At 38.5% G+C, this 14,018-nt stretch overlaps 1 protein-coding gene across 17 annotated transcripts in view; it reads left to right on the top strand.

The window, feature by feature from the left end:
* MCF2L (MCF.2 cell line derived transforming sequence like) overlaps positions 1-14,018 on the top strand; it is a 362,484-nt gene that overhangs the window by 172,181 nt on the left and 176,285 nt on the right. Inside the window, exon 1 of one of the 17 annotated variants that reach the window (XM_072621926.1) lies at positions 8,013-8,163. The exons of the other annotated variants lie outside the window; for them this stretch is intronic. Within the exon in view, the coding sequence (XP_072478027.1) occupies positions 8,148-8,163 (16 nt within the window). The 5' untranslated portion in view covers positions 8,013-8,147. Of the gene's footprint in view, positions 1-8,012; positions 8,164-14,018 lie in introns of those variants that run through there. 17 annotated transcript variants of the gene reach the window in all.

Genomic DNA, 14,018 nt, shown 5'->3' with positions numbered 1-14,018 from the left:
CACACAGAACCACTGGAGTATCAACATTTGCCATCTGTATACTCTGTAATTCTAACAACATTGAAGTACACACAGGTTATTATGTTAGTTTAAAAAAATTGTTGACTTGGGAGGGAGGAGGAAGGCTCTTTCTCAGGAAAGGTCATTCTGTTGTCCAAATGATGTCAATAATCCCACCCTTGGTTACTATTTTAGCCTGCCTGGGAATAAGCAGAGTAATTACACATGAAGCTGTGGTTAATACAGAACATCCAAGATCAAGTTCCTGCTCAGCCCTTCAGTTTCCAGGCTCCCTCACTGACCTGGTGTCAGGAAGTACACCGGGAAATAGGAACAGAGCAAAAATGCTCATTGTTTAGTGAGATTAGATCTCTTGGATGGTGTGTCTGGTATTTCAATCAGGTAAGGGGGCTCTTCCTGTTTAGTTTGTAAAGAATGGGGAAATAACAGACTTGCATGTTGTTCTGGGGGTTGTTGTGGTTTTGGAAGCTACAAACAATTTGTGTTGATATGGGATGTGTTTATGGCAAAGAGAGAAGATTCCTAAAATGTTTGACTTCAAAGGGACATCTTTCTCCAGCCTTCCACAAGGCGGTCACCTTGAGCTGTGGTTATTTATATTCTTTTTTTTTTTTTGGTTATTTATATTCTTGAGGACTAGTCTCTTTGTTTTGAGGGGAGGGGGAATGGTAATTCTGTAAGTATGAACATGTATCTACTGTATAAACTCTCCTGGAGAAGGTACTTCCCTGTTAGCCTTGATGGCCTTCTTCATCATATGAGATGGTAAGCTTTCTGAAGGCAAGACTACATCATTGTTGATCGTTCAATCCAGAGTTTTCCTGGGTAAATAAGTTATGGATGGGGAGGGGGAAAATAGAGAGTATTTGGGGTAACTCTTTCAAAGTAATCCTTTACATTTGATTTTTAGTTTTAAGTTGTTCCCTTCCTCCCACCCTCCTCCCATGTCCTCCATCAACCAATGTTTCCTATGAGCAGGTAGATTAAAGGGGTTTTCTTTGTGAATCAAAAACAGAATCTCTAGCCTTTATGCCCTCCTGAAGATTTGCTAGGCTTCTCTCTATACATTATACCGAAAAGAGAATGAAATGAGAAGATTTGTAAGGTTCTCAGGAAGACAGAGAAAGAATCCGTAGAATACATGGTCTGAAGATACTTCTTAGAGGTACCTAAAGAGACATCTTAGGAAGTAGAAAGATCACCTACCCTTCAATCTGAGGACCTAGGTTCAATGAAATCTTCCCACTGATAGTCTCAACCTGTATACCTGGGACAGAAGGACAGTTAGGTGGTGCAGTGGATAGAGCACCAGTGCAGGAGTCAGGAGGACCTGAGTTCAAATCTCACCTCAGACACTTGACACTCACTAGCTGTATGACCTTGGGCAAGTCACTTAACCCCAATTGCCTCATCCTGGATCATCTCCAGTCATCCTGATGAATATCTGGTCACTGGATTCAGATGGCTCTGAAGGAGAAGTGCGGCTGGTGACCTGCACAGCCCCTCACTCAAAAAAAACAAAACAAGTGCAAGTGATGTCATTATTTCTCTGATGGCATGGTCTTCGGCAACGAAGGATGAACACATATCCCCAGTACTTAGCTCAATGGCTTGCTCACAGTATGCCCTTAATAGATGTCTAGAATTAATCAAATTGACATTGTCAGTAAGTACTAATAACACATTAAGCGCTATGCCAGTTGATGTAGGAGTTATGAACATGATAATGAGAAAGTCTGTGCTTTCAGGGAACTTATATTCTTATTGATGACTTGGGAATGTGGAGCAGTTAAAAATACTACATAAAATAGCATACGTTCAGGCTAAAAAATATTGTGCACTAGACTTGTGCTTTATTTGGAGAAGGGAGAAATCAGCGTCAGTTGTAGTAAATGAGGAAAGCATGGAGGAAAGTAAATTTGAGTTGTGAAGGACAGATAAGATTCTAATAGATTGTTATAATTAATAATAACTTGCATTTATAGAGCACTTTAAGCTTTACAATGGGCTTTTTACATATATTATTTCATTTTATTCTTGAGATACCCCTGTGAAGTAGGTACTATCATTATCTCTTGTACAGATGAGGAAACTGAGGCAGGCATCAAACAAGTGACTTGCTTGGTGTGACATAAATATCTAATAAGTGTCTGTGGCAGGATTCAGATTAAAGTTTTTATGACTCCAAGACTAGCACTTCTTGCTCCATGCCACCTGTCTATGGAGAAGGATGTTCTGGGTGAAATGAGTGGTACATGTAGAAAAAGGAATGTTGTAGATTTTCTTTGGGGTGAAATAGTGTGTAGATCATTAGTAGCTCATAAGTTTCGAAAGGCTGATTGGGGACAGATTTTAGAAAGCCTAGAATGTCAAGATAAGGAGTATGTATAAACTTTATCATGAGCATAAGAAAGAATCATTGAAGATTTTTCTTTTTTTAGCAAGAGAGTGCCATGATGAAAACAGTGGTCTTCGATTATGGGTACAGAATGCTGAATATGTTCTCAGATATTATCTTTGTTTTAGTTAACTGTTTTTGTTACTTATGAAGGAGAATCAATGGTAGTGAGATTGGAGGGTAGTAAAATGATGCCCATGGTGTAAAAAAAAAACTTTAGGAAATGGCTATGAAGCAAAACCAAAAAGAATCAAAACTTTCTTTAAGTTTATACAAGTTCATATAAGTTTATAAGGAAGTATTTTAGTAGGTTGTCTCTTTGGCAGTATAAAAGGAAGATTTGAAAGGGAGGAACTCCATTTGGAAGACAGGTGATCTTAAAGATGTCTTTTTACCAATTCCTCCCCTCCCCCTCCCCCATGTATACATATCTCTCCCCTTCATACACACATGTGTTCTCTCTCTCTCTCTCTCTGTCTCTCTCTCTCTCTCTCTGTCTCTCTCTCTCTGTCTCTCTGTCTCTCTCTGTCTCTGTCTCTCTCTGTCTCTCTGTCTCTGTCTCTGTCTGTCTGTCTGTCTGTCTCTCTCTCTCTCTTTCTCTCATATGGACAGTACCTTTCAGGCATAATGTTGCCTCAAAAGTTGCCAAGTGAGGAAGTTCGTAAGAGTTTTTGATGATGGATTTTTGCTTTTGTAAAGATCTCTTCTGATGTTTACATCTTTCTTGTCACATTTGCAAAGGGCATTCTGGTGGACTGAAAAGTGGGACCTCCCTCTCATTCATAATTCCTTTAACTGTTTGGCCTGAATGACTGCTATAATGATGAACTCTCAACAAGGGAGGGAGCAAATGATAAATAAGATACTGCCTAACAAATATGACTTGGTCATTTATTTGAAATAAATATAGTCCTATTCATCACAACCTGCTATGCCTGAATACAACATTGCTTGTACTGTTTGTTACTAAACACAAGTGTGACTGCAAAGACTGGTGTGTGTTGGGCAGCCAGGAAAAACTACAATATTGGGTCTATCTCTCAGATAACACTGCAGCTATTTCCTTCAGGCACTGATGCTGTGTCCAACTGTATTCCAGCCTCATCGTCACAATGTTGATTTACTTTCCATTTAAGTTTCCCTTCCCCCCGTCAGGCTTGATTCTTCTATACTGGCATGCTATGTATGGAATGACTGATAAACCTTACAATGCTTCATATTGTACTGGACTAAAGCGTTTCTTCTGTCTGCTGTGGCTAATGCTCCCTGCCTTGATTGCACTATTAAACACTGCTATGATATTTCAATATCTGAACTCTTGATTCCAAATGAGGCTAAATCAAGAAAAAAAGACACCAATTTTACATGTTGTTCTTTGACAAAAGAATTTCATAGACATGTAAGATTCTTATATCTTTCCCCAAATTCATCTTAATGTGTAATAATAAGAGATACTTCTGAGATATTCTGTGACCAGAGCCAATTTGGTCAGCTTTCATCAACAGTGGCTTTACTTCATTGTCTGATTGGTAGAAGCTTAGCTTATAGCCCAGACTCATATTTCCACTTCGGATCAATGTTCGTTCTCCCAGGGATACATAAAGGTAAAGTAACTTCTCTGACCCAAGGGGATTTCCAAGGGAAATCTACCGAATCTCATGAGGAGAAGATGGGAAGCTTCCTTCTATCAACACTTGTTGACACTTGAACTTGATTTAGAAGACTGGGGAGGATATCATCTCCCCCGTGAAGTGCCTTGCCTCAGAACTCCCAGTCAATAATGATATTTTCTCACACCACAAGAGCATCTTTTATAGAATACGTAGTTTTCACTTCTTGTGAATTTATCATTTGTATATGTGTGAGTTCGTGAAATCAGGAAACATGTCATTTTTGTAAATCCCTCAGTGCCTTAGCACCCGTGCTAAACACATACAGGTACTTAATAAATGTTCATTAAAGTTGGAACACTACACATGGCTTCAAGCCAGATCGTTGGTCCCATGACTTGCCAGCTGCTGGTTGCCTTTTTTTTTTTTTGAATTGTAGTGATGCCTTTTGTTTTTGAATGGTATAAATACTTGATAATAAAGAAAAACAGTTAAAACAATCAACAGTAAATATGTCTTGTAGAACATATGACATTTAGTACCAGTAGTCTCCCCACCCCCTCCCCTCTCTTCAGATGAGAGGGAAATGTATGCATTTCATCATCTGCTCTGGATCAAGATCAGTCATTGCAATTTATGAAAGTCCAGCTGCTTTTCACGGTGGTTTTATTTACATTATGATAGTCGCTCTGTATAGTTTTCTCTTGGTTCTGTTTACTTCATTCGGTTTCTGTCCATACCACTTTTTCCACTTTCTCCTGCCATCATGGATGTCCACTCAGTTTTTAATTTTTTGGCTACCACAAAAACCAGCTGCTGATTATTTTAGCCTCTGTGGTGGGAAAATGTGGAAAAGAGGAACCTCTGTGCTGTGTGTGATTCTGTGCTTTCTCTGCCCCCTGTGTCTACTAGCTTTCTTCTGTGTGGCTTTGCATGATTTTGGGCAAGAGCAAGATGTTTCTACCTTGAAATGGTGGGGGTGGGAGTGGGCAAGTATATGAGGAAGGGAGGGTGTGTCTTCTGGTGTTGGCTTCACTGTCTTTATCTTTCATCTGTCACGTAGGCCACTACCTCAAGGATATGAATTGCTTGCAGAAATCCCTACTGCCCTTTCTTGGTTCCTGCATTTCTTGGATTTAGTCCAAAACTGGATCCAGCCTAGATTACATCAGTACAGTCGACAAATAAATGGCTTTAGGACCTCAGGGTCTTATGTGCTTTTATCAGTCTTCTTGCAATTCAATGCAAGTAAGTCAGGATGCCTAAAGCTTCATTGAAATAGATTAATAGAGAGATGCCTTCAATGAAATGGATCAATTAAGTATAATTTTTGGTGATTCTCTATTGCCATTTTATTCTTTTAAAAACAACCCAAATTTAAAACACACACACACACACACACACACACACACACACACACACACATTGTGAACTATACTGAAAAAAAAGAATGAGAAGATAACTGGACCTCAGAAGATCTGCTGTCCAATCAATACTTAATTCTCCTCTAGGAACATTATCTAGGACCACTTTAGGCTGACTTAAGCAACATATCTCACATCTGTCCCTTTCTTTCTCACATGGCCACCATTCTAGCTCAGTGGTTTGATGGATAGAAGAGACAGCCAAGAGAAAGAGGTCTTCTTGCTGTTTTCCACATGTGACTTTCAATCTCTAGTCTCCTTGACATTGCATAGGCTGTTCCTCTTGCCTGGAATGTGCTCTCATCTCACATCTGCCTCCTGAAATCTCTAGCTTCTTTCAAAGCTCAGACGAAATTCCATCTCCCACATTAGGCATTTTTTTATCAGCCCAACTAGTTCCTCCCCTACTGAATTTAACTTGTATATACATAATATATATCTTTTGTGTATGAGGGGCTGATGATATAATGTAGTAAGAACCAGCCTTGTACTAAGAAAGACCTGTATTCAATTCTTGCCTTTTAACAAATACTGAGTGTATGACCTTGAGCAAGTCTCTTAATCTCTGAGTGCTACAGATGACTCATTAAAACTACGGAATTCACCAGGTACTCCCTGCACCAATTAGATAACACATGTGTGGAGATTATACATACACATGCATACACATCAGGGGATATGTATAGGCATGTAATATTGATATGTATATAGATATATGTATGCATATTTCTATACACACATGTATTTATGTGGGTATACGTATACATACATGCATATACACATGAACACTTGTACATGTCCCCTGTTAGAATGTAAGTTCCTCAATGGCAAAGATAATTTCATATGTGACTTTGTATTAGGAATACAAATCACTAACACAGGGCCTGACATATTCTAAACTTAATGAATGTTTGTTAATTGATTTTAAAAGTTGACTTCTCTTAAATGCTAAACTATATTCCTTGCTTACCAAAGGAAACATTACATACAACACAATCTTTTTTATTTAATGTGTTCCATTGAACCATAGTATATCCACTCTCTCTCTGTCTGGGGGGAGCAAAGTGGGAGGACTGGACAAGGGCACGCTATAGTAGCAAATGCTAAAAACTGTTTGGTGCTAATTAGAAAATCTTTTTGCAGCTCTGTGTATATGTTTAAGAAATGAACTGGATGCAAATTAGACCTTTATAGAGATGGATGTTGACATTAGAGATGTTACCAGGAGATATCCTCTTCCTCAGCATCCTCCTTTACGTCCTACTTATGTTTCCAACCTGGCTAGTGTTTGCTAAAGGCATGCAGAGCCCTAAGATATCATATGGCCATAACTCATAAGAGTTAAGATGGTACCCCTCCTAAGACAGGAACAATTAAAACACATATTACATCATTGAAAACACTATGAAAGTTGCTCCTTAAATTTTTGTATGAAACCAGAGGCCAACTATTTGGATCCTTCATTTTTGAGACAAATAACTCAAACATAAATTGAGCTGTTACACAGCATCTTTCTGGGTAAAACCATAGAAAGAAGAATGCTTGCCTAAAATAAGTTCAGAGGTGATTATTGTTACAAATAAATAAATTAATATATGTATGTGTGTATATATGTATGTGTGTGTATATATATATATATATATATATATATATATATATATATATATATATATATATATATATATATATATAAAAGTTACTTGGTATAAAGTTAAGTGACTTGCCCAGGGTCACACAGCTAGTAAGTGTCTGAGGCCAGATTCGAGCTCAGGCATTCCTGACTCCAGGGCTGATGTTCTATCCACTGTGTCACCTAGCTGCCCCTCTAAATCATTTTTATATGGTTCTCTTGGTCCTGTTTCTTTTGCTCTGTATTAGTTCAGACAGATTTTCCCATGTTTCAGCATTTGTCATAGAAATACAGGAGGGAGAAACATGAGCTGATAGCAAAATAAGCAGAATTAATTGTTTACAATAACACAAATGAAAACACCATTAAAAGGAAGCGGGAGTCTAAAAAATAGAAAATGAATGAAGGCCTTGAATAAGACATAAGGAGACATATCTCCTCCCTCAGGGCAGAAAAGAAGGAGAGGTTGGGATGTACACATGGTCAATCAAGGTTTGTGTGTATGCCTGCTTTTCTTTGTCACAAGGGAGTGTTCAGTCTGAGGTACAGTGGAAATAAGTGATTTAAAGATAAAAGGCAGGAATAAAATAATACATTTGACATTTAGAGGATGCATCTAGGCTTCAGTGGTTTAGAAGGAAAATAGACATAGCTTTCTGGGGCTAAGGGAAACCAGAAATAGGATGTGATATTTCAGAGCACACAAGTTATCTGATCAACAGTGAGTTGATTCAAAAATTGATGTTTAGTTGACCAAGATACTGTAATAGATGAAAGGGGCAGTTCTGGGTTCTTATTTTGCGATGACTTCTGCCACCACCATCCCAGACCTTTTCCTAAGGCCATTTGTAGTACACATTTTTTTCAACACTTTTACAACAATGACTTTTTGAGGTGAGTAGTGAAGTCTCAAGCCAATCATTTTGCAGGTCAGCAAATGGACGCTCAGATGACGTAACCGCCCACTGCATCACAGTTATTATGGGAAAGAGTCAAGACTCAAGCTGAGGTCTTCTGACTAAAAGTTCAGTGTTCTTTCTGGCCTTATCCTTGGATCACTTCCCATGAGTCTGCTCAGTAGTAAGTGACATAAACAATTGTCTTGAATTCTTCCTTCAAAGTAGAGAGAACATAGGATTTAGATAGTCAGGAAGACCCCAGTTCAATTGTGACCTCAGACACATAACAACTGTGTAACCCTAGGCAAGTTATTTAACCTGTCTGCCTCAGTTTCCTCATTAGAATTTTAAGAGATGATAATATTATGGGAACCGAATAAGATTCTATTTGTAAAGTGCCTTGTTTACCTTAAAGCATTATTTAAATGCTCAGTGATGGTGGTGGAGTTATAGTCATAAGCTACATACAGGTAATCAGTTCTAGATAGAAATCAAGATATAGTAATCTCCTAATTCTGGATACTTCTCTCTGATTTTATTATTGCAATATGTTATTCTCTTTCACTGAGAAATATAGAATTAATTTTCTTGTTCTTTCTATCACCTATCTATGACAAAATTTCTTGAGCTACTCTGGCTGTTGAGGAAAAAACCGTAAATCCTTTCTGGTTTTCTAAAAACTACCTTGTATTCAAGAACTATATACTAGTTCTTTAGAATCCTCAAACTATGGGTTTCTTCTGCTTTCCAGCTTGTAAAAGAGTTCTCTTTTCAGCTCCTCCATTCTTGTGTCTCTCCTGCCTTCTTGTGTCTCTTTCTCTCCAGTATTCTCTGACTTCTTTGGCATGATGACATGGAAGGAGTGAGAGAGTTTGACTCAGAGGAGCCGGGTTAAAATTCTCATTCTTCCATTTATTTGTTCTCTCTGAACTTCAGTTTTCTCACAGGATGACAGAAGTAGAGTTGAAAGGGACCTTAGAGGTCTCTGAGTCTAATCCCCTCATTTTATAATAATTTGGAGATGAATTCAAGACAATTGTTCATGTCACTACTGAGCAGAGATATGGGAAAAGGTCCAAAGACAAGACAAGAAAAGAAGGTTGAGCTTTTAGTTAGAAGACCTCAGCTTGAGTCTTGACTCTTCCCCATAATAAGTATGAGACAGTGGGCAGGTTATTTCATCTCTTACGTGCCACTTTCCTGACCTAGTAAAGAAGAAGTAAGACTCATTACTAGCTACCTCAGAACCACTGTCGCAAATGGCCTTAGGAAGGAGCCTGGGGTGGTGATGGCAGAAGCCACAGCAAGATAAGAATCCAGAACTGCTCCCTTGTCCTTTTTATCTTTCACATCATCTGAGCTAACTAAACATTGATGGGTTTTTTTTTTGAAACATTGTATTTTCTCCAGTTACATGTAAAAACAATTTTTAACATTTATTTTAAAAACTGTTTTGAGTTCCAAATTTTTTCTCTCCCCTCCCCAAAACAGTAAGCAATTTGATAGCAATTTTATATGTGTAATCATAAACATTGATTGTTGAATATTTCACTATTGACCAAGTGACTTTCCCTTTTTCTCTTCTTTCAATCTGTTCTATAAGAAGAGGAAGTTAAGGTTCAGGTGAACTGACTTACCTAATGTCACACAGATAATTAGTGACTGAACCAGGATTTGAACTCAGTCTTCCTAATTCAAGTTTAGAACTCTTATCTACTAAATCATGCTGCCTTTCATCTGTACTCCAGTCCATTTCCACTACATGTAAAATTAAGACAGATGTACATCTGTGATCCTAATGAGAAACCTAGGTTCTGTTTTCCTTGAATCTGTGATTGAATTAGGGAGGTAATAGCCTACCTAGTCATTCTCTAATACCTTCCTTTTCCAGCATCCTTCCATCTTTATCCAGTAGCTCTCATGGTATCATAGAATTTTAGAACCAGAAAAGACGTTAGAAATCTCCTAAGCCTACCTGTCTTTAGTGTATATAAAGTTATTTAGCACAGATATACAGAATGTGACATTCTGTCATGTTCAGTCATCCAGCTGTGTCTGACTCTACATGACCCCATGAATTTTATCCATGGGGTTTTCTTGGCAAAGATTCTGGAGTGGTTTGCCTCTTTCTTCCCCAACATGTCCCCATTTTACAGATGAAAAACTGAAGGAAAAAGGGGTTAAATGACTTGCCCAGGGTCATATATCTAGTAAGTATCTGAGGCCAAATTTAAACTTAGATCTTCTTAACTCCAGGCCTGATGTGCTATCCGCTGAACCACCTACCTGCCATTCTTATCCGACATTCTATCTTAGGAATTTTTTTTCCTTAGGGATATTTTCAAAAGGTTTACACAATGGGAGATTTTTCTGCATAGTTTGTTTTCAGCAAACTGTCATTAATTAGAAAAATTTGAGAAAGGAATAATGGGGCTTCTGGGCCTTCAGTGTACAAATCACATAGTTTACAAAGACATTCTGCTGTGTTTTCAAAATGGCAGACACTTGCGCATCCTAGGCAAGGTTTGAACTTGTCTCCTCTCACTCATCTTTTAAAATGGTAAATTCTGTATGTTATTATCAGCCAGAGACTTTCATCCATCAATGTAAACTTCATCTAGCACAGACGAAAACAAACTTTTATATGATACAGAGCAGAATTCAAAACGTATGTTTTCTTCGTCCCCCACCTCACCCCCCAAAATATTACCCCCTCCCTGCTGGCCTACCTCTTGGTCTCAGTTCTGGCCTCTTGAAGTTCTGAGGAAACTCACTCCTAGGAAAATAAAAGGCTTACAAACTCCTTGACTTGCCAGTTCTAAAGGCAAGGTAGTTATTCCAGTCTGAAGCCGGATTTCATTTCCCCTTTTCACCTCCCTTCCTGATTTTAGGCCAGACATCATCTTTGCATGCTCTTAAAGCATGTTCTGGGGACAACATGGCTTTCTACAACAAATGACTCTCTCAAGGGATTGGTAATGGGATGTGGTGCTTTTGGTTTCTGGTTCAGAATGAACCTCCAGGGAATGGAGGTGGCTTAGGGTTCTTAGAGCTGTCTGGCAGCCTCTTTGCTTTATGAGTAGTTGGTTTCCATTCAATTTCTATTGCAGATACCCACAGCATGAAAAAACATTACTGAAACATTGATTTAGGTGAAGGTGGAGTAACATTCCCATGTCATATGTACACTGTATTTGTGCATCATAATAAAGCAATTTATCAGTTAAGAAACCAGAGACTGCCCACAGCACTGATCCGTTGTCACCTGGTGAAATGAACCAGAACTCTACAGGTGGAAGACCAGGAGCAAATGTAGTCTTTGCCTAAGGATCCGACCTTCCTTAAGCCAACAGAAGGCCACCTCCCATGGTTTCTATTTTACTTTAACATAGAGGACATTATTATTATTTATACTTCCTCCAACTCTGGTAAAGAACAATTCATCTTTCAAGTCTTCAAACTGCTAGAATTTACGTTCCTCCAATAAGCCTTCATTTTGACCTTACTTCACCCATCCAATCTTAATTTTCCTCCATAATTAGAGAGTGAAATATGCCCATCTTCATCTGTACCAATCAGACCAATCCTTCTGTCTTCAAGGGAAGGAATATTCAATCAGAGTTTAGTATTTTTGCTCGTACTGTTCCATCTATCTAGAATGCCTTTCCCTCCCTTTCTACAGTATTTGCTTTTGAAAAACCAACTCTTCCTTCAAACCCCTGCTCAAATGCCAGGTCCTTGAAAGATTTCCTGATTCTTGCCATATACGTCATCAACCAGAGGTAATCTTCCCTTCCCGTAGAACTTAGCTTAGACTTTTTTTTAATGATATTGCTTATTCTGCATTCTATGTATTTGTATACTTGTCTTCTCTTGTACTAGGCTATAATATCCTTGAAGGCTTGTTCTTTATGGAGTTTCTCCTAGTATCCATATACGTTAGATAGTTCAATAAACATTTTGAATGGAATTGGAATGATAGGTCAGAAGTAGGAAAATGCTCCTGTTGCCTTGCCATGTGTGGAAAAAAGAGTGAGATAACAAATGAAATTACAAATCAGCCTATTTGGTCCTGGTGAGTGCTTGGTTATTTACGAACACAGGACTGGGAATTATTAGTTTCTTTTCCTGGTTCTACCACCAATAATAGCATATTCTTGTTTATAGTACAAGTTAAATAAATGCTGGCGGAAAATGATGGTAACTTCTCCAAAGCTCCATGTCCTAACTGGTAGAATGAGAGGGAGGAAGGTAGGTGAGACAGTGGATAGAGTACTAGGCTTGGGGTCAAGAAGACTCATCTTTCTGATTTCAAATCTGGCCTCAGACACAGTCTAGCTGTGTGGTCCTGGGTAAATCACTTAACCCTGTTTGCCTCAGTTTCCTCATCTGTAAAATGAGCTGGAGAAGGAAGTGGTGAACCACTCCAGTGTCTTTGCCAAGAAAACTCCAAATGGGGTCACAAAGAGTCACCAACTGAAAAAATGACTGAATAACAAGAGAGGATTGGACTAGATAATCTTCATGATTATATGATATATGATTCTCATATTCTTTGTGATTTTCAGCCCCACTGAGTGTGGCTAATGTGATTTTTAACATTTAATAAGTCAGGGAAAAAAGACAAAAACTAGAGGCAGGAATTCTGGACTGATGATAGCCTTTGCTATCATGTTTACAGTTTGGGATTTCATCGTTCTCCAGTTGTGTTTGACTCTTTGTGACCCTATTTGGGGTTGGGGAAAAATACTGGACTAGGTTTGCCATTTCCTACTCCAGCTCATTTTACAGATGGGGAAACTGAGGCAAACAGGGTGATTTACCCAGGGTCACACAGCTAGTAAGTATCTGAGGCCAGATTTGAACTCAAGTAATCCTAACTCCAGGCCCAGCACTGTATCCATTGCCCCATCTAGAGCCACTGTAGTCTAGCTTTACCCTGTCCCTTCACTGCCTTGTCTGTCCAAAGCTCATCAGTACCTAGATTCAGGTACTTTTGCACCTGGCAAAGTTGCTGGCAAAGTCAGTATGGGGGAGGGTGGCAGGGCGAGGAGAGCTGTCAGTTCTATGTGCTGCTAGAAATAATTTTAATCAAGGCTATATATACTGAGAGCTCTGCTAATCAGCTCTTCTGGCTGCCTTGATTAATAATGTAAGAAGGAATTCAACTTCCACTTGAAGCATCCTTGACAGAACGATGTCTTTTAAGCATTATATAGGCCCTAAGTCACTGAATCAGTCATCTAGGCAGTTTTCTGTGTTTATGACTATACCCAGGAGGCATTGAAGCAGCCATGACAATAAATGCCACTAGTTTGACCATTTTTCTTCCCCTAAATCATCAAAATGCTAGGGACTACAAGCTAAACCTTGACATAATTCTACTGCAGAAATCTCCAATATCACTTCCTTTTAGAAAATTGCTATGGTATTTTTAACAGAATATTAACAGAAACTTCATTCAAAAAAACCATTGTAGCCAAAAAAACTAAAAAATACAGTTAGTTGTAGTGATATTCAATTTGGACCATACCAAGAGATAAAAACAAAGAATTCCTACTAAAAGGAATGCCATCAAGAGCATTTGGTCACATTGTGTAAGGATTTTGGGGGTTTTTTTTATTTGTTTGTTTTTCTATAGTTTCCTTTGCAAACAAGGAAATGAAATGTTTCAATCTGTAGGTCATTGTTATTCATAAACATCATACTACTTAACCATAAACGTCATTACTCCTTTAGGTAAAACATGTCTTAGAATCATAGAATTGAATGGGACTTTAGTTGTCAGTATATCAGCAGAATGTAGGCTCCTTGAGGACAGGGATCATTTTGCTTTTGTCATCGCCTCGCACAATGACATGCCTAGAAGACGCTTAGTCTTAGCTGAATTAAATCTAGTCCATCTCTTACCTGAGAGCGTCTTCTTTACAGTGTCCCAAATAAGAAGTCATCCAGCTTCCTCTTAGTCTACCTCCAGAGGCAAGCCCTTCTACTTTGGGATAATTAATATTTTGAAAGTTTATCATTCTGTCAAGC

Source organism: Notamacropus eugenii, chromosome 6 (assembly GCF_028372415.1).
Source record: "Notamacropus eugenii isolate mMacEug1 chromosome 6, mMacEug1.pri_v2, whole genome shotgun sequence".
Taxonomy (NCBI): domain Eukaryota; kingdom Metazoa; phylum Chordata; class Mammalia; order Diprotodontia; family Macropodidae; genus Notamacropus; species Notamacropus eugenii.
Note: the sequence above shows the minus strand (reverse complement) of the source record. Positions and strands in the feature narration are given on the sequence as shown.